Raw genomic sequence first — 27,364 nt, 5'->3', positions numbered from 1 at the left:
ACACAAGGAAGAGAGTCCGTCCAGGACGTGGCAGGGAGGGGTTACGAGTAGTGAGGGCGGGGGGGGGCGGGGGGTGCGNAGGAGAAAGAATGCTGAGTTGCATCCAAAGAACACCATACCTACTGTGAAACATGGGGGTGGAAACATCATGCTTTGGGGCTGTTTTTCTGCAAAGGGAGTCCCTTTGCAGAAAAACAGCCCCAAAGCATGATGTTTCCACCCCCATGTTTCACAGTAGGTATGGTGTTCTTTGGATGCAACTCAGCATTCTTTCTCCTCCAAACACGTCTAGTTGCGTCTTTACCAAAAAGTTCTATTTTGGTTTCATCTGACCATATGACATTCTCCCAATCCTCTTCTGGATCATCTAAATGCTCTCTAGCAAACTTCGGACGGGCCTGGACATGTACTGGCTTAAGCAGGGGGACACGTCTGGCACTGCAGGATTTGAGTCCCTGGCGGCGTAGTGTGTTACTGATGGTAGCCTTTGTTACTTTGGTCCCAGCTCTCTGCAGGTCATTGGCTAGGTCCCCCCGTGTGGTTCTGGGATTTTTGCTCACCGTTCTTGTGATCATTTTGACCCCACGGGGTGAGATCTTGCGTGGAGCCCCAGATCGAGGGAGATTATCAGTGGTCTTGTATGTCTTCCATTTTCTAATAATTTCTCCCACAGTTGATTTCTTCACACCAAGCTGCTTACCTATTGCAGATTCAGTCCTTTGACAGCTCTTTGGTCTTGGCCATAGTGGAGTTTGGAGTGTGACTGTTTGAGGTTGTGGACAGGTGTCTTTTTTTTTAGTTTTTTTTTTTTTACTGATAACGAGTTCAAACAGGTGCCATTAATACAGTTAACGAGTGGAGGACAGAGGAGGCTCTTAAAGAAGAAGTTACAGGTCTGTGAGAGCCAGAAATCTTGTTTGTTTGTAGGTGACCAAATACTTATTTTACAGAGGAATTTACCAATTAATTCATTAAAAATCCTACAATGTGATTTCCTGGATTCTTTCCCCCCATTCTGTCTCTCATAGTTGAAGTGTACCTAGGATGAAAATTGCAGGCCTCTCTCATCTTTTTAAGTGGGAGAACTTGCACAATTGGTGGCTGACTAAATACTTTTTTGCCCCACTGTAAGTGTTTAAATGTGTACAAAACCAACAAAGTGTAAACACATAAATTGTTCATATAAACAGATGTGTTCCCATCGTCTGATTTATCTGAAAGAGACCATCTGGCGTTGTCAGTCATGTTCAGTTAAAATTAAATAAAAGGCATGGGACAAGAATCATTGTGTCCATGTAATTGCTTCCAAGCGTGAATGGATTTCCTCTGCCTGATGATTAATTGCTTGTTAGTGCACACTGGTATTGATCTAGGTACACATTTGCCTTTGTACAGTAAGTAGTACACCCATGTTCTACTTGTATATGGTATTAAGCGGGACCCATCCTTACCTGCATTTGATCAATAGGAATCTCAAAGCTGAAGGACTCGTTGTAGTACGGATTCAAAGTGTTCTTCTTCACTGTGGTCTTCTTCTTCTTCAGCTTCTTTCCGTTCTGCAGCAGGTTAATTTTCACATAGGGATCTAAAAACCAGAAAGAATGTCAAATCGTGTCAAAGCTGATTTAATGTTGTTTTAAACATGATATGGCATTTAATCACGGCAGCATTTAGCTGTATCTGGGTAGAATTCTCCTGATCAGATATTCAGAATAAGCTTCCCCCCTCTTTTATTTCCAATAGGGCTGAAATAGAGGGACATGAGATGAGGAATGTCTAAAATGCATGATCAGTCTGGTATTTTGAGCAAATATATATGCCTAAAAAATATATATACTACCTATAATATATGCCTAAAAATAGCATGATAGGAGATCTTTTGCAGGGCAAGTGCTGCGAGGACCAACAGATGGGGCCAATGCTGAACCCCAAGGGGGGGGGGGGGGGGGTGGAGCTGCTGCATGGAGCACTGCAGCGTCGCACATGAGCACAGCGCCCTAATGGCTGCGCTCTCAGGCACGTTCCTGTTTACTCTGCAGTCACGCTGCAAGCTCCCACATTACACACTAAGCTCTTGTGATATTTGCCAAATTCTGAACCCTGAAATAGATTCAAATGCGACAGTGTGGAGATGAAATGCAGGAATCTGATGCTCATGTACCTGACAGTCCTCCCACGTCCATTTTCTTCAGGTTCTTGGCCTCCAGAATACAGATGGTGAGTTTGCCAGCCGTGGGGACGTAACGCAGGGAGATGCAAATGTCTCCAAGCTTCTCCGGCTGTGAGGAGGAGGGATGAGGAGAGAAAGTTAAAGCAGGTCTGACGCAGAATAAATGTCTTGGCTGTGCTGGAAAAAACTCACAAACGGCCCCTTCGAAATCCCATTTAAAACATTCACTGTCAATACAAACAATTCCTGCTGCCATTACTTGTCTTAGCAGCCATTACTAGTATTCTTAAGTACAGCTCGTTGGCCTTTTCAAAGTTAATAACATTTGTGAAACAGCAAGCAAATGTAGAGTGATTATTACATCTCAAGGTGGCTCTGGGGAGGTTTCATTGATTAAAAGCTGTTTTTCATAATCTGGAACAACATAATGGTGATAAAAAGCAACGTGAGCGTCTGCATGGAGACAGAGGACGACTAGAAGTTTGTCCTTCAGCCCTCTGAGTCCTTCTGGGAAACAGAAAACATGCTACCTTGTCCCCGTGGTTATTTTTGTATTATCTAAATCAGATATTCAGGTTGCTCTAAATAGTAAAAAGTGTATTTGAGTTCTAATTATTATATTTCAGGATGTTTAACATGTTGCATTATGACTACAGTTTGCAAAGTATATGAGATATCATCTGGTGGTTAGTTACTATTTACACATCTGTCAGTTACAGGGTGACATTGTGATTCATTTGGGATATTGTGTGTGGCCACATGGTGGATGTAAGCCCAATATTTCCACTAATTCTTCTGATCAACTTACTTGCTCAATACTCCACTATGTTTACCAACTAGTCTATATGTACAATTTCATTGTTTGAAATGTTTTGTTTGTTTTGAGGTCTTTTAATGCTATCTGTATTCTGTGTGAGATACATTTTCTGTGAAATGTCTATGTGAAGCACTTTGGACTGCACTTGTTGTATGAAAGGTGCTATACAAATAAAGATTATTATTATAACTGTGTTTGTCTGTTGTTTGGTGTTGAGCAGGTTTGGTAAAAAACCTGCACCTAATAGAGCGATGAGAGAGAAGCTCAACAGCAAAGTAAAGACATACAATTTTACATTGAGCGGAAACCCAATTTAAAGCTCTGCAAAGTCGATGGGAGCTGCAGATTCAGAGGGTGATTCTCAACACATTCACACTGTAAACATATAAATGAAAGCTTTCTTATAATCAACACATTGTTTCTGCCCTTAAATATCAATTGAAGTAAGTATTAAGCATTAACAGTTATACGTCACTGCAGGACTCTCACCTCCTCTTGATCGGCGCTGTCCAGGTCCTTCCACTCCTCAATTGGCTTGGCCAGGTCCAGGGTGTTCATGGGTATTTTAATCTCTCCAATAACATCATGTTTAGAGAAGCGATCGAAGTCGTAGACGCACATCACCAGTGTCTTTCCTCCGATTTCTTGGAATGGAATCTAGAGGACAGAAAGTAGTCCCGTTTCACCCATCTGTGTCGTTTGTAGGAGTTGCCCTATTTTTTTTGACAAATCTTGGTGCAGATAAGATCAGAAATATATATGGTTTATGACTTTGGCCTGGAGCTGAAAATGGCCTTGACTTAATAACAGGCAGCTTCAAAAGAGCTCGTCTGACTTTGACAAGGAAACGGATTTCTTTTTTATATAGCGCTGTGTCAGCAGGAGGCAATGAGGTGGCCTTCTCCTTTAATTTGATTCTCTACCACATTCTCCTTCAATATGTCGGCTGCAATTTTTTCATCACTGCTGGCCAGAGGTGTTTGAAAGCAGCTTCTTAAAGCTGGCAGACATAGAGGAAGACAGGAGGAACATTTCTCCTCTAACAGGACCTGTCTGAATCAAACGGCTTGTGTTTAATAAGTAATAGGTAAAAGGTTGGTCGTGTTTCAGCTTACCTTGAAGCCAAAGGTCTCGTTGAAGACGGGGTTGAGCGTTTTCTTGTGAACCTTTGTGTCGTACTTCTTCTTCTTGTCGGGGAGGACGAACACCTTGACGTAGGGGTCGGAGGTTCCACCGCTGTCCATGGAGAGGAGATCAGCTGCTTGGAGGATTCCCACAGTCAGCTGGGGACAAAAGGAAGAGATTAAAAGTCACTGCGCGTTTCCCCGAGCTCAAACGCAAAAGCCCTTCACTGTGTGCTTGATCCTGTTTCTCTATTTCCATAATGAACCATGAAAGAACAGGTCAAAGGCTTTTCATTTGGACGAATGGACGAAAATGTAAAATAAATGCCTTGTTCTCCTGGAAGTCGTAATCGATGGAGTACTGCAGCTTGCCGAGCTTCTCTTTCTCCTTGACTTCTTCCTCTTTCTCGTCTCCGGTCAGTCCAGGTTCCACATCGTCCTCTTCATCATCATCATCCTGGTTTTTCTGAACAGAGAAAAAAGGGGACGGGCGGCAGAAGAAGAAGGGTGAGAGGGAGTTTGTGAGGTGGCAGCCGTGCTGAACACTAAACCTCGGGCATCAGCAGTCGGTTAGCCACAGCACCTACCTGCCACTTACCCCCGTCACCCCTGCTGCTAGTGCAATCAGTTCATCGATGACCACGGTTGCAACCTGACTTGATTTCACTATTTCTTGGGTGACACCATTTGCTGTTTTATATTTTGGTTTGATCAAATCTGATACAATCCGATGTAGGGAATTTCTCTACAAGAAAGTGTACAAATGCCATTTTAATATAACTATTTTGTGTGTAAAGAGTGGAGAGAGACAGAGATAAAAGGCCAAGGGTGAGAAATTAGAGAGAAACAACATTACATACATAGTCAATATGCAGGGGGGTGGACAGAAAAACAGGAACACCTTATAATATACTGCAATCTTACACAACAGCCATGCAAAAACCTCTGGGAGTTGTCAAATTGCACTCATAAATCAGTGGTTCTTAAAACTTGTATATGGATTTACTTGTGTAACTGCCTGTAATTGTAATGGGGTTGGATAAAATAAGAGGAACATGACATAATGGGATTTGTTAGGATTGTAAAGGGACTGCATTGCAGTTAAACAGGCAGATACACAGGCAGCTACACAATCATAAAAAAACTCAACCAAAATGAGTCATATGAACTTTTTTAAAGTCTACAAAATGGTGCCTACGTATCCCACACAGCACAACGCTGCATCAGCAAAGATGAGCAAGAGCTGACGTAGGGACATTATGGGATGTTTTCTCAACAAAATTCTGTCCTTTGGACACAAAAGTGAGCACTAGTATTTATTGCAGAGCTTTTGCACTGCATAGCACTTTAGAGCAAGGTGTTCTTGTTATAGTGTCCGCCCCCCGTGTACAGCCTTTCAAACAGGCGCTGTCACAAGAAGCAGCGCGTCCTTCCCGAGAGGAACTGGAGGACAGCGCTCTGAGGGATAGATGTGATTTGATGAAACCCCTGACGAAGTCGTTCCTGACACTTTGTCTTGAAACGCTCTGAAACTTTGGTGGCGAATTTCCTCTCACTGATAATATGAGCTGCTAGACAAACAGCTTTATTTCAGGCCAGACAATATTACTGTTTGCTTTCAGTTGATTATTGTGTGCACACTTGTGCTGCTGATAGGATTCTGCTGCTCCAGCCTGATTATTGTAGTTAACTGAATTGCTGATGTGATTTAAAACCTCCAAAACAGAGAGCAGATTTTTCCGGCTGATACTCTAATGTGAAATATTGTGATTCTTGATCATGTGCGGGAATAGAAATCTGCAGTTTACTGACAGTTAAATGCTCCTGAGATAATTGAAGATGGATCAATCTTGCTTTTACATCACACCAAGAGACTCTTCAGATTGTCATCTTTTTAGAGGCGGCCGAGACTAATCGAGTCAAGGCAATTTGCTCTGATATGAATATTAAAGTAAACTTTCATTTTTGATACTGTATGAATCTGGATGGTATCTCGGTATGGCCTACTTTCCTATGGCTGTCTTCTTGAAAAAACACTGATGTCCTCGTAAGAGTGGAGGGTCCAGCTACTCACTGATGAGCTGGAAGAGGAACAGGGCACACACACAGATAATACACACACTATCACACCCACTGCACACCATACTGTACTGCACACACACACTCACACACACACACACTTGCTTACATGCAGGCTCTCATGCATGCTTAAAACCTCCATTACTCTCTCTCTCTCTCTCTCTCACACGCATTCTCACACAATATCCTTTTATGTGGCATTCTCTATCTTCATTGTGTTAAATGCTTTTCATTCAAGCATGCCAGGCCACACAATGCAGGATCCAAGTTTCCTTCTGACGGCAAATGTAAAATGGATTACCTTATTTATGAAGACAGATTTCATAATTTCTGGTATGTTTCTTATCTTTGTTTTTTCAAACCTCTGTGAGAAATGTGTTCTGAGTGAAATGTACACATCCATGGCAGAATCATGCTATAATGAGAATTTTACGGTTGTTTTCAAACTTCCTGTGGGGGTTCAAAAATAAAGACATGGTTTGTCTGAATGTATGCCCTTTGGTCAACTCAATGGGATGAATTGTGGGAGGTTTTATCAAAGGAAATATGTATTTTAAACAGCTGGTTGACTGTAAATTAAACTTTGAAACGACTGAAATTGTCGGCAAACATTCTGGCCCACCATTTCTCCTCAGTGAAACCCGTGCTTCAGGGAGAGAGGGGGGTCGATGACTGTCACCTAGTATGTCAGCAGCATGGGTCATCCAGGAAAGTTACTCTCAAGTCAAGTTGTGGCCATTCAATGGTACCTACTGCAAGGGAATATGCTGGTCTTTGTCAAGAGATACAGACAGCTTTATCTGTCGTGGAACTCGGAGCGTGTTTGCACAGGTGTGGCGCAGCGTGTGAATTTCAGACCAAAATTGTCTTATAATTTGTCAATTTTTTGGGTTGCGTTAAACAATCGAGGCCTGGTCATGGTGGAAACATGCTCAAAGCTCTCAGTTTAGGTAAAGTTCCCGCTTATTATTTGACAAATACCCAGCTTACCCCTTGCACATGCATGCTAGTGATCTCTAGTGAGTTGCTGAGTGCACTCGTCATTCAAAGGCTCAATCGTAGGATGAGATTTCATTTCAAACCACCTAAACACATCTTTGCTCTATAGTTTTTTCAAAAACATTGCAATCTCTAAGTATTCAAGACATAGCAGTCGGTGCGGCATATCAGTTCAGTAGATTTGTTTGCGAAGCAGCTTAAAATCGCTCCCATAGATTCCTCAAGCACCCGCGGCAGCTAAGCTTGCACAATTCTAAGAAAGCCATAGCACTCATTGTCATCATCACTGCAATCCAACCCCTTTCAAGCCCCAACACCACCCCCCCCACCCCCAACCACCACCGGTCTGCGCTTACTCAGAGCGGCCAGAGAGGGGCGCCTCGTGCTATCAGACCTACCGTAGGCAAAGAAGTCCACCACAGTCAAGATACACGGAGCACACATAAGACACAAAGCAGGAAGGAGGAGAGCAGAGACAAAGGAAGAGATTGAACTCACAGCAGACACCAAAGAAGTGTAATCACAGCAAATGTAGTCAGCTACACTGTAGGCAGCGCGGAAAATGACAGATAGACAAGCCTCCTCATTAGCACAGTCATATCTAGCAGGGCCGCTCAAACCACTCCACGTTTAGATTATACTTATTGTCAATGTCGTCAATCATGTATGTGGAAAGGAATAATAATTATAGGCCCGAGAACAACAGCATTGTGCTAACTGCTAATTTTCATAATTACTCTTTAATGACTAGGGGAAACAATGGCTGGGCTGAATAGATAAGAGTCCTGTCATTTTCCACTCAAAGCCCAAAGCATAAGTGAGAGAGAGAGCAACAATAACATTAATGACAAATACATTAAATAACTGAAAGAAAAGAAAGATAAAAATGAAAATAATCATGGTGGATAAAGAACATAATTAACACCTGCGGAGAATACACTGACTGGGTTAGAAAGCCAACAGAGTCTGTAGACATAATATGAAATCTAATACATTTTAAATAGGAAACTAGGATAATATATGTATCACACAAGGGCTACTGCTGTCATATGATTAGCTGAGGCAAACATACAGTATCATGGCATGCATGTTTTCTCTCTATTCCCGTATCAAAGCCCCATAGCTGTTACATAATCCGCTCATAAACAGGTTAGCTGTGCTTTGCTTCGTATACAGTATACGTGTAAATCCCCTCGGCCGTGATGTGGCCTCCCGCGGAAAAACATACCTCTCCCCCTTTCAGGTTCTTCATTCCCATCTCCCCCTTCCCCTTCTTGCCCTTCTTGTTCTTCTTCTTCTTGCAACAGCATTTCTTGATGATGCAGAAGCAGCATGTTAGAATGAGTAAAGCAGCGACCACGGCAATGGCAATGATGGCCCAGGACGGCACTGAGGAGAACATACAGACCGATGTATAGATGGCACATCCACACCCAGAAAGAGAAGAGAGAAGCAAATACTTTGACATTTGACCAACCAATCATTTAGCCTACTTTCATGTCATGTCCTGGGCCAAATATATTTAGTAAGAGGTGCAAGATTAGCAATTACATTGGGTGAAAATTAGATTTCGCTGCCATTAGGAAGGGCAGCCAGTGATCAATACTGAATAAAGACATTATGAGGCTGCCAATGCCCCGCAGCTAAAGAGTAAATCTCATTCCGAAATCATTGCTCGGAGTCACATTAATACAAGTTGGTTGAACGGAAGAGGATTGGTGTTTTGTGTGGCACTCACGTGGGATCTTGTCGATTTCATTGAGGAATTTGTTTTTGATCTCGTCGAAGCCATCGTTCTTCTCGACGGGCTCGGTGGAGTTGTCAGTGGAGACTAATGCGTCAAGGGCTGGAGTCACAGTCAAAGCACTGGCTCCCGTTGGGTCAGCAGCTACCATGGGCGTTGTTTGGTGCTTGAACAAGTTCCACTTCGTCATTTAGGCTGCACACAAGGTCCCTGAAAAACAGCAGGAAGACACTTTGATTAAGAAAGGCCAGAGTCATTGTTACGTGTGTCAAAATCCACATGCATTGAGGCATCAGTCAAGTCATTTGTAGTAGTTTGTGTCCCAATCATCTTTTGAAAAAGAGACAGCATTCAAGTTTGTTGTGCACATATTTGTTTAAAGCTATATTTAAAAGGAGAAAAAAGAATAATAACACACACATTATGAAGTACATAATGACACATCCATCAGAAAAATACAACCATAAAATCCATCAGCAAAATCCATTAATCCAAAAAAAAAAAAATTAAATGATGGAATTGTTTATGGCGGATTTCCAAAATGCCACTCGTCATGGTTTGTTTAACTTGAGCACTCTGATGGATGGAGAACATTTGCTGAGTATCTTGTTAATAGTGTTTTTTTTTTTTAATAAAAGACTGGCATCTTAATTAATCACGAAGCAGAGCCACTTCACTCTCAGTCTTCTGAAAGTCTCTAAATAATGAAAAGGGATCAAAATGGTCATGTAGCTCAGGTGGTAGAACAGAGTTTGGTTGTTTGATCCAAGCCCTGTCTACACGTAGAAGTCTCCTTTAGTAACAACAATTCACTTAGAAGTTTGTCTGCATGGTAGACAATGTAAGTGATGTGTTGTTGCTTTGTAGCACTGTATCTCCGAGAGGATCATATTGCATGGGAGACACATAAATGATATGTCCTGGTTTCGAGAGAGTGTCTCTTCAAAAGGTCCACGCCTGATCCATTAATCCTTTCTTGTACATCTGCCACAAGAGCAAACACAGACGGACAAACAAACAGAAACTGGTTTTGCTCATTTCCACTGATGTCTCTCCAGTTCCATTAATGCACAAGCTTGTGAAATAAAGGAGTTTTTGTTCAGCTCTATTTATTCAGGAGGTCTGTTTGATAGCAAGACTTTTTTTTTCAAAGGTAGACCTTGAAACAAGTAAACAAAATCACTAAAGGGCAATTAATTCATACACAGCAGTCATCATACCCAGTCACAGTAATTAAAATATTTAAAAACACTAATACAGATAGGAACAAGCTCCACTTGTTTATACATGAGTCCTCCGGAGGAACTAATGTCTTTAGTGTCAGTTTGTTCCACAGTCTGTTCTAGTATTGAGGTCTTAATAGAAAATAAAATGATACGGATAACACTTTTTTAGTTTTCTATTGAAGCTTTTGAAATACTGTTCTGGATAATGTGGCGAAAGGTAAACAGCTGCAGCTCTAATATAATATGCAGAAATATGCACAAAGGCAGTACACACACACACACATTTCTGATTGTATCTTCATACTACAAAGAAATTAAATTCCTTTTATGTTCCATATGATGCTTAAACGTATCAAAAATATCATATTTTCTACAAAGGCGGCAGCGGTATAACACAGATTCAATTATCATTAAATAGCTAATATATGTTATGACTAATAAAGGAAGGTATTTTATGACACGAGTGACACATTTACTGAAAATGGTTGTCAAGATATCTGTTAATCTGACATATTGTCTTCTGTATGATTAAGTGTCATATCATAAGAGCTTCACACTTATCCTCCATGACAATACAGGAAGTGCCATATACTGAGACAAAGTTTTTTTATGACCCAGCCAAGGTCTGAACCCTTTTGGATTTGTTACATTCAATCAATTTCCACTGAGGAAGTGCACAAGAATACATTTCATCAAATGATGGATTATTACATCTACACCAGAGTCTGCCACTTTCCAACTTTAGTGTTGTGAGGGTCACTGGACAATGATTTACTGACAGTAGTTATGAGAAATAACTATCAATTCTCATGGTTTTTGTCTGGAGCCTGTACTCAGGTCAACAGTGCTTGACCAGGAAAGATGTTTAACCGTATAAATGAACAACTACAAGCCGGTCTCCGGTGGTGTTTCCGCAGGCCAAACAAATGTTCAATCAGAGCTCTTATCGGTTCCAGAAATCACAGTGTGACAAGTGCAGCTGAAAGCAGCCTGCCGACAGAGTGATGAGTGATCGGGCGAGACCTCCATTCAGAAAGCAGAAAAAGATGATAAGCATAACAAGAGGTTACTTCTGCTGTTGATTTTATTAGATTTATCTTTATATGGGCAAAAAATAAGAGCGGAATATCCTATTTCTCAAGTGCCAATTCTCCAAGTTGGTGCCAGAGATTCTACCTCTATTTATTGCGGCGTATAAATTATTTAAATTGAGTCTGACAGCGGGATGGATGAGCTTATATTATTAAAGGGGCCAGAGCAGGTTTTAAATATCTTAAAATATAAGTATCTTTAGTGCTGCCGTTATGTAGGCTGGTGTTAAACACCCAACATCGTATATATACTGAGATGGAAACTGAACCACATGCACTCTTTAGAGTTCTCGAAAACATTTAGAAATAAGTATGATCCTCAATAAATCATCAATCAGAGACCTCACTGTCTCCACTCTCTATTTAACATTACTTTAGATATTGTGACTTGTTAAAAACATCAAATTTAAATCGGATGTTTATGTGCATTTTATCCGGTGCGCCCCCTCACATCAGACCAGGCCAGACCAATTAAATTAACATTCATGGATATGTGCTCCAACATTTTATCTCCTCCACTCTGAGGGCGACAGTGAGGACGGACAGAGAGGACACAGACCTACGCTTTTGTTCTATGACAGCCATTAGTCCTGCTTCACAGTCAGCTATTAGTGGTCACTCCAGACAAATCAACTATATAAATCCCTTTTTCCTTTGAAGAAGGAAGTGTTAGTCTTTTGTTGTAAATTATCTGCAGACTGAGGCTGCAAAAACGTACAGGATTTTTATTTCAACAAACTTAACCTACTGAATATCAAGTAGACCAATCATGAAATCTCTAAACAGAGGGAAAAAATGCTAGGTATTAAATCTAGCTGGTTTTATAACCTAAAAAGATTCTACTTAGGAGCTTTAAAATGCATAACTGTGGGGCTAATGTCCGCATGCTAACAAGCTAACAAGCTAACAATGACAATACAAACGTGGATGTTTAGCTAGATTCATTTTAACCATCTAAGTTTAGTTTGTTTGTATTCTAACATTTTCTAATGATCTGTAAACACAAAGTATAGCTGAGGCTCGCAGATTTGATTATAAACCCGAGTATTGGATACATTTCATGTTTACGCAAATGATGGTGGAATATTAACATTTAAAGTATGCCGTTTTATTGTGGTATGGGGAAACGTATAACTAAGGACTGTAGAGGAAATGTCAGGGAATCAACAAAGTCACTAGGAATCATCGTCTTAGGCGTACAAATGTCTGTACCACATTTCAGAGCAATCCATCAAATGATTTTGAGGTATTTTAGTTGGGATCAGTGGTGGACCAGCAAAATACATTGCAATCAGGCTTTCAATTTAGATGGATGCTGGAATATGCATGCAGAAAAAAAAAAATAAGATAGATAGCTGCAAGCTCGTATTAAGTGATAATAAGCAAGGCTCTTTATCTCCATTTGCTCCCGTTTCAACAGTGTAAGTGTGGAGCAGGGCGATCCCAGAGCAAGAGCATTCATGCACACGAGACGTTCCCTGTGACGAATGCAAGTTAAAAATAGACCTCTTATCCAATATGCATTCCATGTTATACTCGATTACTGAAAATCTCTGGGAGTTTTGAGCTCCATCTCCCTATGTGCGTCTCATTTTGTTCCTGTTTGAGTCATCAGTATGTGTTGAAACAAAATGGTTCGGCTTCCCGGCCCTGAGCAGCGCGGCTATGGGTATGATCTGGCCTTATCTCTCAGCACACTGCTCGGGGTTGGATGGGGATCAAGCACGTTTATCTTTGGTGCACGAACAAACAGGGTGTAGCAGCCACACGTAATAACACAGTAGATTTACTGAGAAATGAAATGTGATACATAAAGGTTTAACGTGTCACATAAAGTCACTGGAGGCTCATGAAGGTGAAAGCAAACTGCATTCTTTTTTTATTTTAAACAAACCACAGTCTTTGAGGACCAATCAGAGGGAACTGGCAGAGGCTGTGTTGTGTGGTTCTCTAATTTCAAAATATTGTTTTCAAGAAAACATCCCTCTTCAAATGGATTAAACAAAAACACTGAATTAATAAACCCAAATTCAAAAATACCTTCTCCATCACAAGGGAACGGACATTACATACAGTATTTAAACTGAGTAATCATTTGTAATTAGTGCTTTCAAACAAATAATTCTCTATCTTAGCTATTTGCACCTTCTTCTATGTCATTTGTAAAGATTCAATGTCAGAAAACAATAAAAAATGATGACTTACTTTGATTTGTATCATTAGAACATAGGAAAACATCTTTCACAGCTTTGATGTGATTTCAGTTGCAGCATAATTTAATGTTTTCCAGAGGAGATGAAAGGAAATAAGAGCTGTACTCCAATTAGGGGCGTTTCTGGTTCATGACTGGGCGTTTTAACCCCTAAGCTACAGGGATGCACATTGCAGAATATTTAATAGGCGGAACTTGAATGCAGTGAATAAGAGTATGAGAGATATATCGTTAATCCGACTCATGCACCCTAATGGAGTATCACATCATATGTTGTCTTCATTAAAGCAAAATATGAGTCATTTAGAAACACTCAAAGAAGCCTACAGGCTAAGTGCTCTTACTTAATTACCTCCCACCTGTCAAGCTTTAATTATAATCAGTACATGTCCTTGCTCTCACATGACAAAGAAACGCTGATTCCTTGTCTGATGTGACGTGTGATGACCTACTGACCACATTATGTGACATCCTCTCCAGTGACAGGAAACCCCAGCCTGCAGATGTGACAGCGGGGGGGAGGGTTTATCGCGGGGTTATTAGCACCCAGGTCAGATACAAGAGAAAACAACCTTAGGAGAGTGAGCTAAAGTCATGCAGCTGTTTCATTAAACGACAACATGTACCCTGAACAGCAATTCATTAACAATCTCCTACCAGACATCCATTGTTTCCTCATGCCCTTACAACTCGCCTCTATACCATTTCACACATCTGTCTCCCAGTGGCAAATACATACGAGTTACATATACACATGCTTCATTACATAGCTTTAAACCCTCAAATATCTTAGCACACACTTTCAAAATGGCTTCTGTAAAAGGAGAGACATTTTCATGAGGTCATGTGACTGCAGCTCGGGGCAACAGTCAGGAGCAGTGGGGCGGCAAATTAAGTATTGAATATTAGTCACTGTGGAAAGGTGTGTTGCGTTCAAAGAGAAACAGCGGCAGCGACCATTGGTCGTCAAAGGCCACCAGACGACCGGGTCCCTAAAAGATACAAAGTAATCTGAATAATGTGTCCCCAATGAAATCACTCAGCCCCCACTGAGGCCCCCGCCATCTGTGACATTACGGGTTATGTGTGGGTGGGTAGAGGGCTTGGCCTCCAGCTGTAGTAGCTGAGCATCCTGTGCAGCTTCATTTCCTTTGAGTCTCACTAATGCGATTTCTGCAGTAAACTGGGTTGGATTATTTAAGAAATGTAAATGAAGTTAATAACTTATTTATGTAGTAGAGAGAATCATAATTAGATGATTTCAGAATAAGGCAAATGAAATTTACGTGCAAAGTGGTATGTGTTTTACAGTGGGCAGATCAAGAGACGCTGCATGTGTGAACGTTTGTATGCTTTCATTTTGTATTTGCTATGCAGACTGACTCTTTCATCTGTATCCCACTGAGCTATTTTAGGTGCGAGCCAAGTTGTGGAAGATCTCGAGGATATAATTTAGAAGGTGTTCAAAGATATCCCGCCATCTTGAATTTATGATAAACACACTCGAAGAAGAGAATATTTCCTCAACTAATGCTGAGTCACAGCTGACCTCTGATCTGTCTGGTCTCCATTTCAGCTGCAAATGTGTATTGGAACATTTAGAGAACGGGGGGCACATTATTTTATTAGATCCAACAGACAGAGCATTACTGTAGACGGGAAGCTGAGATGGTGAGTTATTTCAATTAGAGCTAATGTGCAGCTTTGCTCCTGAACTCTTGCTACTCTATGGTAATTCACCCCTGCTGAAATGGACTTGGGGCTCCCACAGTCATAATGGTCTCATTTTGGCCGAGTTTTAATAGGATTACAGGGGGGATACTGATGGCTGAACTACTTGTTGTTTTCCAAGGAAGGATGAGATACTGTATGGAACTTGGCTTGAGCCGAATTTAGGAGAATATTCAACAATTCATTATAATGATTGCCATTTAGTTATTTAAATCAACTCATTACTCATAAAACTCTTACAAAATGCTCTGCGTCATTTACCTCAACGTAATTAAAAATATTGAGCTGAGGTGCCTCACTTGATTGACATTTTAGTCTTTATAGCTGCTGCTAGTCGAATTTGTCTGTGCTTTTACCTTGATCCTATGCTGCATAAAGACATCTCTTCTACACCACTTGTGCACATAATGCCAGTGTGCATTCCTGAAAAGATCTCAGCTGGCATGCACAGTCAAATGAAAAGACACACATTCCTGCAAGGTGGCCTACTGTAGTTGCAGAACACTCCCTCTTTTGTCATTGTCATTTCATGGTGGAGAGCCAAGGGACTGACAAAAGCTCTGCCAAATCCAAAAAGACAGCACACGGTACACAACATGTGCCAGAGCCAGATTCTGAAACTCTTGACCAAGAGCCTTCAAGTCTCCTGCCACAATGCATCGATGGGAGCGTGCCAAGCATCTGTCCGGACGAGGTAATGTGACTTATCTGTAATTAAAATACAACATTCAGCTAACAAGGCGCTGACATCAATGATCATCTAAATCCTGCAGCCCATCCCTCTTTTGAAGGTTTCTAGCTCCCCTCGTTTGGTGGACAAATAGCTTAAAGCAGCCTATAATTGTGGCATTAGTGTTAGCTTTAAAATAACATTACAAAGGGTTATTTCACTGTTTATTATTATATATTATTATTTTCAAAATAATTCCTGTTTTCTTACTAAGATTAATTATATGAACTTCTTAACAGTGAAATAGTCATACCACATTACATTATAACTGTAGTTCATGTTACATTTTGAGCAAAAATCTGCTTTTTAGCATTAATATCCATATTACTATTAATACAATACTGTATAGTCAAATAAATATCTTTCGATATCAATTGTTGTGATATGTTGCAGTACAATTTGCTCCAAAGTGTGTTTATTGTATGAATATTTATATTTTATTTCACTTTCTTTTATTCTAAAATGAGGCAATTAATTAAATCTCACCCTGGGATGATATTGAGTATTCTGATTCTGATTAACTGATATCATTTGTATTTTTTCAAACGCCAAAAAGGTAGCCATTCCTTTTTAGTAGTCTCTGTGCCAACGGACAGACCGACTGACATTTTCACATTCACTCAGCAAGCAATCTGCAACACAGTCAGCAGAACTGCTTATGCAGGACCGGACATTTACCGAGGCATCAGACCCCTGTGTTTAGCCTCAGGGCTGCACAAACACTCAGAATGCAAACTACAATACAAGCATTTACAAGAAAAGGCCTCGACTATCAATCAGAGATGTCAACATGGCAATTACACCTTTATCAACAAAGTAGAAGTGCATCAGGATATCCTGCTGGTGCCACTGCTGATCTGAGGGCAACAACCGAGATAAAGGTGTCAAGAAGGTGCCTTGTGCATCGTCTCACTGAAGAGAATGAGAGAAAGGCCTCTTCCTCATATAACTCATTGTGTGCTGACCCAAAGAGCGGTCCAGAGAGGCTCATTTACAATCCTCCTTTTGTAGATAAAACAATGCTTATTCTCACCTGCAGCTGAATGTGACTCAGCTATTATCAAGAGGCATCCTTGAAAAGGAGGTGGGAGGCGCCAGAGTTTTAATGCCGCTGCAGGGATCATTTACAGCCAGTTGCCATACATCCCCCCTCTCCCCCCTCAGCACAACCCCTTTCCCTGTCCCCTGATAGGTCGATTAATCATTCTGTCACAGAGATAGTGACCCAATCTGCATGTAAGGCTGTGTGGAGAAACTGTGAAAGAGGAAAGGGCTTCTGCAGCACTGCAGATAGGCCACATCTACTGATAGTTTTGAGAGGGAATATATGTAGAGACTGCAAGAACAGAATATCGTATTTCAAGTCAAATGAATGGTGTTGGAAGTATGCTTGATCACATTCAATTTGAGAGTTTGATAAGCAGATAGATATCACTTTTTTGTCTGCCAATGAAATACTAAGCTACAAGCAGATACCAGTTAGCGTAGCTTAACATAAACCATGAAAACAAGGGGAAACAGCTAGCTTGGCTCTGTTCAAAGGAAAAGCAGAATCCGAATTCAAGTCCCTTTAAATCTCTCTAATTAAAACTTCTAACATATTTTGTTTAATCCTGGGTAAAAAAATGACAGTTCACCATTTGTATGTAACGGATTATTTTATATGGGGCATGAGCAGTTGCCAGGCAACCAGCTGAGACTCCAGAAAGTTTCCATGACATATTACCCCTTTAAAACAGATGTTTTACACTTTTGATTTAACCTGATGACACAAACCCACAGAAAATATGTTAGTTAGTGATCCTAGGTGGTGCTGGTAGGTTACTGTTGGATGGAGCCATGCTTACCTTTTCCCCATGCTTTTAGCTGTGTGCTAAGCTAAGCTAACAGGCAGCTAGTTGCACAGAAATAATAATAATACCTAATTTCTCATCGATATAAAGCGAATAAGTGTCAAACTGTTAATTTAGACCAAGTACTGAACAGATCTTCAACTTTCCATGAAGGAAATCTTAAATTCAAATGTTTTGCTGCAACATCGTAGGCTTTACACAACACATCCTCAGTATGATGAAACACAGTGAAAATGTTTTTCTCCACAGCAAAGTGTTACCCTGCTCTGTAGAACGCTCTCTGTGACCATCACAAATCCTCTCCTCCAAGAGGCTAGATGGTGCAAAAAAAAAAATTCTGCCAGAGGTCTCACAAACAAAATTGGCATGCTTTTCTCCCTCTGAAGATTAAAGAGTGGTGAAAATGTCCCATCAGCGCAGCAGGAAGCTGTGACTGGTGACAGAGTCTGACCGTTTAACACCGAAGCTCTCTGCCGTCGTCTGCCAGCGACGCACCATCAGATGGGCTGGGGCCAGGACTGGGAGGGCAAACCCCTCACCTGGAGTGAGACGCTGCCTGCGCCTGAGCAATACCAATCATAGTTGTGTTAATGTGTCAGAGAGAAAATCACTGGCTCATACTACGAGTCCAATATGGGTGGCTTTGTCATTTTGAACATGCTTTTGTGAAGTAAAAGCAGATCATGTCAACCTAATGAAGCACCAGGAAGTACAAAAACATGGTTATGTGGGTGCAAAAGGGCACACCCACTAAAGTGAGACACTCTGGGATGCTGCACAGAATCGTTTCTTCTTTTGAGCAGTTCTCAGCAATTGGGCACCAGCTGCCTTCTTGCAGGGAGCCAAAAGAAAAAAAAAAAAATAAGATTGGTGAACTTCAAAGCGTCCTCTCAGTTTTTCTGGTTATGTATGAGAGACTCGGAGAATATTTGTCAGTGTGAGAGCCAATGGGAGCGGCAGCCTGAGGTTCAGACTTAATGAGCCTGCCTGAATGTTTTAGAGCCTGACAAAAACCGAACCTTCAAAGCTTTTTTTGGTATCAAATAGTCTCCTGCACTCCGGATATCGGAGGAGTAAACATGTATGCAGTCATTGTATATATACCCAGCTGTATATTTTGTGTCCTCACATCTTCTGCACTGTGTTTGTTTACTTAACTCAGTGATCATGTGACAGCGCCATACACAAGCCATTGACTGTAATGATGATAATTACAACACCAGAGACCCCGGGGAAGGACCAAACCTGGTTTGTATTTCAAGATGTTACCTCAGGACGGTATAATTATATTTGTGCATAATGTGAGAATTGTGTTATATTTGGACTTGTTTTGGCGATAAACCTCAGTTGCTCCTTGTCAGAAAATAACCATATCTATTTTTAGTCAGTCTGCTCAAATGAATTTGAATTAATTTATTATAATGAATACTCTGCTGTGCTAATGATGAGCCGGATACAGACCCACAAGAGTCAGCAATGGGTTTATTAGTGAGAAGTATAGAAGCCCAAGATAGGTTTTGTCCTTGGTACTGTCACCTCAGTGCTGCCTGTGCTATATGTCCCATGAGAGACAGCAGAAAAAAAGAGCATCCTGCAGCACTTTATAAAATCCCCACCCTCCACTCTCTATACTCCTCAGCACAACTGTCAGCCTCTCTTTATGTCTGACTTAACACTCTGAAAAGATAAAAGACATCCGTAGCATGAGTCTGTTTTGTGACATTATTATTATAATACATTACACCTGAGGTTTTTTAATGTGATGTGCCGTTTATCTGGCTCCAGTTGTTTGTTTTTTACGTGTTCAGGGAGGTTTGCAGAAGACACCATGTAGCTACAGGGGCAAGCAGAGCATCTGTCAGCAGGGCAGTCTCCTGGACAATCTCCAGGAAAGAGGTACTACACCCGCCAGGCGAGCTAAATGAGGCATGATCAATGAGAATAATTTGATCCAGAGCTACATCCCCCAAAATCTAAAAACCACTGCCTGGTGTGGAATCATAACGGATTGCAAAGAAAATAGGTGAAGGCAAGGTCCCCAGCTGGATCCTAGTGCAGATCAGTATTCCCTTCACGAGGCTTATGAATCAGCTTAGAGTAAACTTTGGACCACATGCGCCAGAGAGTAACATGCACACAGCACCATGGTAAAACCGACATAAAGCTATTTAGATACAGCCTGTTAAAACTACACTCGGCACATCCAGCCCGTAAAGCCTAGAAGTCTAGATTCCTCAAAGGAAGTGTTGAAGCGATGCTGTGAAGAGAGTTGAAATACGCCCTTACCAGCACTTCTGAAATCCTGTAATCCTGTTCTCCACAAAAGGCTAACCCATTCACCAAACAGGCACTTAGGGTTAATGTAACAATGCCTTAATAACGTCCCTCCACAGCTCTCCCATCAGAACCAGAAACTGCAGTCCTCCTCGCACTGCAGCACTACTTGTTCTCACACACACACACGTACACACACACACGCTCACTCACTCATTCTCTTGGTGACTACCCCCACCTCGGTTTCTCTCAATCCCCTCCTCCTCTCCCTCTCTCCACTCTTTCTATCTCTGTCACTGAAAGGATCCCCCTCCCCTCCCCTCCCCTCTCCCGCTTTCTCTCCATCTTCCATCTCTCCCTCCACTCTCCAGCTCTCACTACTCGGACGGCTGATTTGAGATGCTGCTCACAAGGTGCTGTATGCAGCAATCTGTCCCCCGGTCCAATGCATAAGAGCAATCCAAAAGCATCCATATGCTCCAATGTCCGACCGGCACCCACACCCTTGAACATACAGCACAGCTGCTAGGGGACTCCACGCTGCTCAGATACGTCCCTGAGCTGCAACTGCATACAAAAAGAGTAGGTGTAAATAAGTAAGGAGGGAAAGAAATTACATACTGTACTAGATAATAAGACAAAGACAGGAGAAAGCCTGGCAGTTGCTGTGTGCTTACCGCAGCAATAGTGTGCTGCTGACTCTCCTTCTCCCTTGCTATCTCTGTTCATTTATCTGAATTATGTCTCTGGACTTGCACCACTCCCGCTGTCATCAAGGAAGATTTTAATCCTACGACAGCGGTAGGAAGACCAGCAGGGTATGGCGTATAGAGCTGTATAAATATTTGGTAGTCTTTGTTATGATTCTAAAAACCTTTTGCTGACCTCACACTGCTTTATATAAGCACACGAAGCGGGGTAAAAAGGGTTTTGAGTATGCTCATGTGTAAAGAATCACAAAAAAAGGCTTAAAAAATAAATAAATCATAGTAAAAATACTGCAGAATTGTCAGAAATGCCACCAAGACCTCTAATCTCACACTGCTTTTCCCCTTTGGGGTGCGCATTTCAGGGTGTAAATCTGGTGACGAGATGTGACGCACTTTTTTCGCTTTACACCAACGCTGACCTAGACAGTTTACGGCCCTTTGGGTATTACTGTGTGACACAGAGAATTATGTTTGTCCCCTAAGTGAATCACCCTTCTTACTGGCCAGCAATGAGCACTCGAACAAGAAATCAATAAAATCTCAATCAGAGAAAATGGAAGGGAGAGAGAGAGAAGGAGGGAGGACTGGCTTTTTGTAATTTCAAAACATACAACCGGAGAGAGAGAGAGAGAGAGAGAGAGAGAGGGGAATGTAATTTGTTTTACTGTCTGTGGAAACACAATTTCTCAGCAGCAGTACATGGCCGCTGGTTTTGAATTAGAAGTGATCTGGTAATTATAGGGGAGGTCATGCTGTACCAATAAAACCCACATGAAGAAAGATGACACAATCACATCTCCTGATGTCTTCACCTTTGCGTGCAGGTTGATTAAGTGTACAAACTTTAAGTGATATTTAGAAAGCCGAGACTGAGAAGCTTGTATTGTTTAGTGGGAAGTACTAGAGGTCATGTGTTTACATTTCTATGGATGGTGTTTTTATTTCACAACAGTGCAAGATGTGGTCACAAGACTGAACAGATGTGTGGTGGAGTACAAAGATGGGCGTGGTCCAAGCAAAGGGGCGATTAGGGGTCATTGGCCCCCAATTACACTTTAGAGTTGATGGCAGGGTCAAACGGACACAAGCCTTTTACACAGGAGACTGCTGCTTGTGTCCCATGTGAGAAAAGAATGCCAATATAGACTTAAGTCCAGGAAGTTGCTCAGACCATAGAGATTTGCCTTGGAGACCAGAGGGTTAAAGGATCAATTTCCCCCACGGACCAAGTAGAGATTAAGGACTGGTATCTGAAGAGGTGTCAGTTCGCCTCCTGCACCCTGCCGAAGCGCACTTGTCAACAAACTCATTACTGCTCGGGGAACCTGACCATGCTCAGACCATCGCTCCATTATTGCATGTGTATAAGTCCTGTCTGTGCATATATGTGTGATTGGTGCTTATGTGTGTGTTTAGAGTTAAATAACACCAAAGTGAAAATTGAATTTCCCCTTGAGGGATTAATAAGGTATGTCTTCTTCTTTCCGAGCAATTTCTCTTTTTAGCTGGTGTAACCCCACCACAAAATGGTCGCTAGTTTTTAGTTTTCTGCGCATTGACGTTATTGTCAAATGTTACTAAAACAGGAGTAAATGGTGCATCTCCAGATACATATTTGGGTTGTTGCTTTTGTTTAACTGAACCAAGGTGGTGTATGTAATATTGCCTCAAAATAACAGTGTCCAGGTTCATCATGACCACCGAGGAAAATACATTGACAATACTTGTTAGCAGGTTCACTTCTATGTTGGTGTTGGTATATTTATGGGATTTCTTGACAATAAGAGAAAACTCCTTTGACATGGCAAAGGTTCAACCAAACCTGGAGGTGGATGCTTCTTCACTTTCTGCTGCTCTCCGCCTCCATATTGTTTTAAGAAGTGTAAAAGTAAAATGGCAGCCTTCCAATGTGATTTGGACTAAACAAAAGCCCAACAGCTTATATTCCCTGCTCATCAAAAATGCGGTATGACATTTAGGCCTTGCCATTGAATCCATGACAGCTAGACAAGCCTGAATTCCTCAGTGGATTCTTTTCCACAATGTGTGGGATCTCTTACTGGCCAGTGGATGAAACCCAGGCAACTCTGATTCAGTGTCTGAGTGGGAACAGGATATTGATCCAACACAGATTCATAGCATGCTGGGTAAACCCGTGGCGTGCAACACTGGCACCTCTCCCATGAGATATAAAACATATCAGCATGGTGATTTGACAGATGACAAATCTAAAGGTTCTCATCGTAGATTTATACTGCTGACTATTGCTGCTAAAGAAGACACCAAATACACTAATAAACGTGTGTGTAGTAAGAGAGAGCTAAAAAAAAAACCTTCGCCAGACCTTACTTTGAACTAAACAGGCCAAGTCTCCTGAGAGATTCAGTGCAACTTGGAATACATATTAAAGCCTTTCAGTCCATGACTATGGGAAGCCATTAAGATGCATCACCCAAAGTAGGCTTTCCCACGAAATCACATGTGAAGCCATGTATTTTTTTTCTGGACAATGAGAAAACGCACATGGCTGCGTTTTAACAAGATGTAAATGCAAATGTTTTTTCCGATGAGATATTCAGCAACATCTCAACAGGAAAACTGTGACGCTTCGATGAAGGTGATGAGATGAGAAACCTCATATACAGCATCACATCCACCAGATATCACATCTAGTGCTTCCCTTTATCGAGTGTTCTTATGATTTATGTTTGCTGTGGCCTTAAACATGAAGCAGTGAAGCATTGTAGCCGCTTTCTCGATCTTCAAATCTTTATAGCAAATGCTGCCTTCATGTGTTGAATGCACAGTGTTGGGGCTGGCAGCCAGGGATTAGATCTGGTTCCGTGTCTGTATGGGATGTGCTGCAGATGTGAGGAGGTGCAAGAATGCTATACTGTGTGTTTCATTTTGGTGGGCAATTTCAGATCTGACAGAGTGAGAGGTAAACCCCTCTGCTGGAGCTATGTTTCTATAATCTGCAGGCAGAAGCTGGGACACTGTGTGGTATTACCTCTGAAGGTTGAAGAGGTACTGCGGGAGAAAATGCCAATTTAGGACTGAATGGAGACTTCTTAGATTATATGTTTCAAAAACAACTGTGTTTTCAAAGATTGTACAAATCAATGCTCACAATTGTTCGTGTTCTACAATATATCATCTGGTGAATGCACATAAAAGTTACTAACGCAACAATATTTGGGATGATAAATGTATAAGCCTTGTTAAATGAGATAGAACAATTCATTACAAACAACAACAATGTGTTTTAGAATAGATACATTTTTTATATTTGTATACAAACATGCAGGGGTGTCAAACTCAAGGCCCGGGGGCCAAATCCGGCCCGCGACTTCATTTTATGTGGCCCGCAAGAGCTTGCAAAGAATATTATACGTTTATTATACGGTTACATGCCACTTTACAGAAGCAGGTTGCCCATAAACTACATGTCCCACAATGCATCTCATTTTGTGACATGCGCACTGAAGAGACTTATCTAGAACTTCTGCTTTCAAACGTAGTTTTACCCTATCCGATAATAATCCAATTCAGAGGCAATAATGTAATATAATACATTATTTTATATATATATATTATATATTTATATAATATAGTTACAACCGGCCCTTTGAGTGCAACCATAATGCTAATGTGGCCCGCAATGAAATTGAGTTTGACACCAAACGATTGCTCTATATTTTCAATTCAAAATATTATAATCCAAATCAACTGTCTTTCAGCGTATTGGTTTGGTTTTAGTTTCCTCCAACAACAGTTTATAAAGACAAACTACACCATTTGCTCGGCACTAAACAGCAGACAAGTTAGCGTCTCGCTTGTGAGCATAGTGGGGCATTTAGCAGCTGCTCAGTGGCATTATATTACCCTCAGGAGTTGGTGGAGACCAAAAACAGAGCTAAAATACGGGTGAATGTAAGACTTTTATCCATTGCATGAAACACAACTGCAAATAAATTGTGATTTTTGTGTTTTAGCTGCACCAAATGGCCAAATATCATCAGTTGAATTAAAACAATTATAATTAATAACATCTTTGTGTTTGACTTCTTGTTCATTAAGTACAGTTTCATCTTAATAGTGTAAAAATATATCTTTCCCCCATTCAACTATGATGCTTTACTTAAAACAAAAGACAATATAAATGCATGTGCATTTCTCTAGCTGCACTGGAAAAAAATCATTGTACATTTAGTGAGAGCAACAACCTCTCTTGGCGCTGCTGCATATTCAAACAACTAATGGAGAACCACCAGTCCTCGGGGTATGAATCTCATTCAGTAGATATTGAGCTGATCAATGTTAATACTGATGAGACTGACACAGGGCACTGAGGACTGAAGAATGGCAGATGGCCGTAGAAACAGAGATTGTATAAAAGCGGCGGCCAGTAACCGTCCTTCAAGGCGTGGCGGTTTGTCCGCTGAGGTTTATTAGCTCTCAGTAGCCTCTGAGGCACCGGAGCCTACATCACTCATGGAAATTAGTCTGATTAATCAGCTGAGTGCTGGACTGTTCATGGTATGCTGGAGACCCGACCACTCCGACAGTAAATCATGCGTTGTCACAGTGGGCTGCACCTCTATCCACACCACGCCTCTCTTGCTCTCTACACACTGCAGTGGCCTTCCCCCCCCCTCCCCCTCTCCCTGGCACATGCAGAGCTTTTCTAAGAACAGATGGGAGAGTGGGGGAAACCCAACACAAGACGATTCATGCTGACATCTAGTGGAGTCCAAAACATGTGACTCTGCATGTGTATTTAATAAATATGTTGGGTTTAATGTTAATCCCAAAAGAAATCTAGTTCAAAAATAGTATAATTAACTTGATTAGTGTTTCACCCAACAGATCACCAGAGTGTTATATTACTGGACAGTTTGAGAAAGCATCCAACCATAGACAGCCTGCCATCTGGGCCATGCCTTCAGTGGACAGTAAGGACACTGAGGAGGACGAGGAGTGGGAGATATTTCTGAGAGCGGCGGAGGATGGAGGCTTCTAACAATGTGCAGTGATCTGTCTCCTCTTAAAGAGGACGGTCAAAGCGATGACAGTGGACTTCTGATGGAGTGCAGAGTCTCCTCCTCTGTCCTTCCCTCACAACCTTTAGATTCACAGAATAGTTGTTTGGCCTCGAACCGCATCACACAGAACATCTTTCCTGACAGGATACTTACAGCCAAATCTTGATTCCTTGAAAGTGGCGGGAGGTAATCACTGTGAGGCTGTTGTCAATCAGAAACCCTGAAATAGAAAAACAACGTGAAGTCAGAGGCACAGTTCACTTTTGAGTCAAACAAACATATGTTCTGTATTTTCTGGAAACATTTGGCAAAGTGAATTATATTTCAAACATTTGCAGGTCAACCCAGTCTCATTATAAAAATGAATTTAAGTGGTTTGAAGGTGGTGTAACTGGTATGTGTATATTTTAAAGATAAATCACACACAGTCTTGAATAAAAGCATGAACAATGAAACTTTAGAATTCCACACTGCAGAAAGTTATTACCCCCAAAAAATCGTTTTGAGGCAAGAGCAGAACATTGATAACTGTCTTCCTTTCACATAAACATGCTGACATATGGCTGAATCCAACCAATTTTAATCCACAAGCTGCAGGGCGAATGAATAATGACTGAAAGCTATCCGTTGCACATCACGGCTCACCGGCTATTGAATAAAGTCATTGTCATAACCGTAGGACCACTCTACTGTCCGTCTCTTTGAAAACTGTCTGGGTCAGCGTGCTATACATAAAACAGCTCTCTAATCCAACATACAAAATTCAAGTTTAGTTAATAATGAGAGCGTTAAATTCACAATTGTTTTTATAGGAAATATTGTATCTATCTTTTTTAAACTTCCCCAGTTATCTCTACAGTAGTATTTACAATGTTAAATTATTTACAAAAAACAAAGACCCCTATCTATCCTTCATCCATAATAATAGGCGCGTTCACACCAAGTACTTTTCCCACAAAGATTCCTGAGAACTCTTTAGTTCTCATGAACTAAGTACAGATCGCGTTCACACCGGAAATTAGTTCCTGGGGGTGGATTAGGCAAATGAAGCCGCTGACGTCACTTCTTCTTCTTCTGCTTTGGGTTTACTGGCAGGCCGCAAACAACTTCACGGCGTATACTGCCACCCAAAATCCCCGGCCGGAAGTCCCCCGGAGTTGGGGACTGGCTTCAGTAGAAGCTGCTGGGACTCCCAGCAGCTTCTACTGAAGCCTTCCGAGTAAATCGCCAGAACGCCGACACCTCCTCATCTCCACCGCTCCCATGTTTTATTTTGTGTTGTCATAAGTTAGTCTCTCTGCGTTTCTGCGCTGGGCTAATGCTAATGCTAATAATGCAATGCGAGGATAATAAAATGGTGGCTTCACAACACTTTTGTTTTGTTTTACGGGGCGTGGTTTGCAATCCGCCCAGCCAATCAGAAATATAGCTCTTTTCTCACAAGAGAGCCGCATGAGAGTCCCCTAGCAGGGATGGAAAAGGGTTCTCATGAACTCATTTTAGTTCCGGCTCTTTTTGGTGTGAACGCGACATTTTCGGAACTATATCGAAACTAAAGT

General features: G+C 41.4%; 1 protein-coding gene across 4 annotated transcripts in view; it reads right to left on the bottom strand.

Annotated features, from left to right (window-relative positions):
• Positions 1-1,415: 1,415 nt before the first annotated feature.
• The window catches only part of LOC104943144 (synaptotagmin-2-like), a 40,800-nt gene continuing 14,851 nt past the window's right edge, over positions 1,416-27,364 (bottom strand). For 2 of the 4 annotated variants that reach the window (XM_010768470.1, XM_010768469.1), the window contains exons 3-10: positions 25,959-26,025; positions 8,928-9,143; positions 8,418-8,578; positions 4,440-4,577; positions 4,103-4,270; positions 3,477-3,644; positions 2,162-2,279; positions 1,416-1,585 (exon numbers count right to left, since the gene is read on the bottom strand). In XM_010768470.1, the coding sequence (XP_010766772.1) occupies positions 1,431-1,585; positions 2,162-2,279; positions 3,477-3,644; positions 4,103-4,270; positions 4,440-4,577; positions 8,418-8,578; positions 8,928-9,123 (1,104 nt within the window). In that variant the 5' untranslated portion in view covers positions 9,124-9,143; positions 25,959-26,025 and the 3' untranslated portion in view covers positions 1,416-1,430. Of the gene's footprint in view, positions 1,586-2,161; positions 2,280-3,476; positions 3,645-4,102; positions 4,271-4,439; positions 4,578-8,417; positions 8,579-8,927; positions 9,144-20,062; positions 20,245-25,958; positions 26,026-27,364 lie in introns of those variants that run through there. The other 2 variants (XM_010768472.1, XM_010768471.1) reach the window with 2 other exon arrangements.

The sequence above is a fragment of the Notothenia coriiceps genome, unplaced genomic scaffold, assembly GCF_000735185.1.
Source record: "Notothenia coriiceps isolate Sejong01 unplaced genomic scaffold, NC01 NC01_scaffold00005765, whole genome shotgun sequence".
NCBI classification, from domain to species: Eukaryota; Metazoa; Chordata; class Actinopteri; order Perciformes; family Nototheniidae; genus Notothenia; species Notothenia coriiceps.
This window is presented reverse-complemented; position numbering and strand designations above follow the sequence as displayed.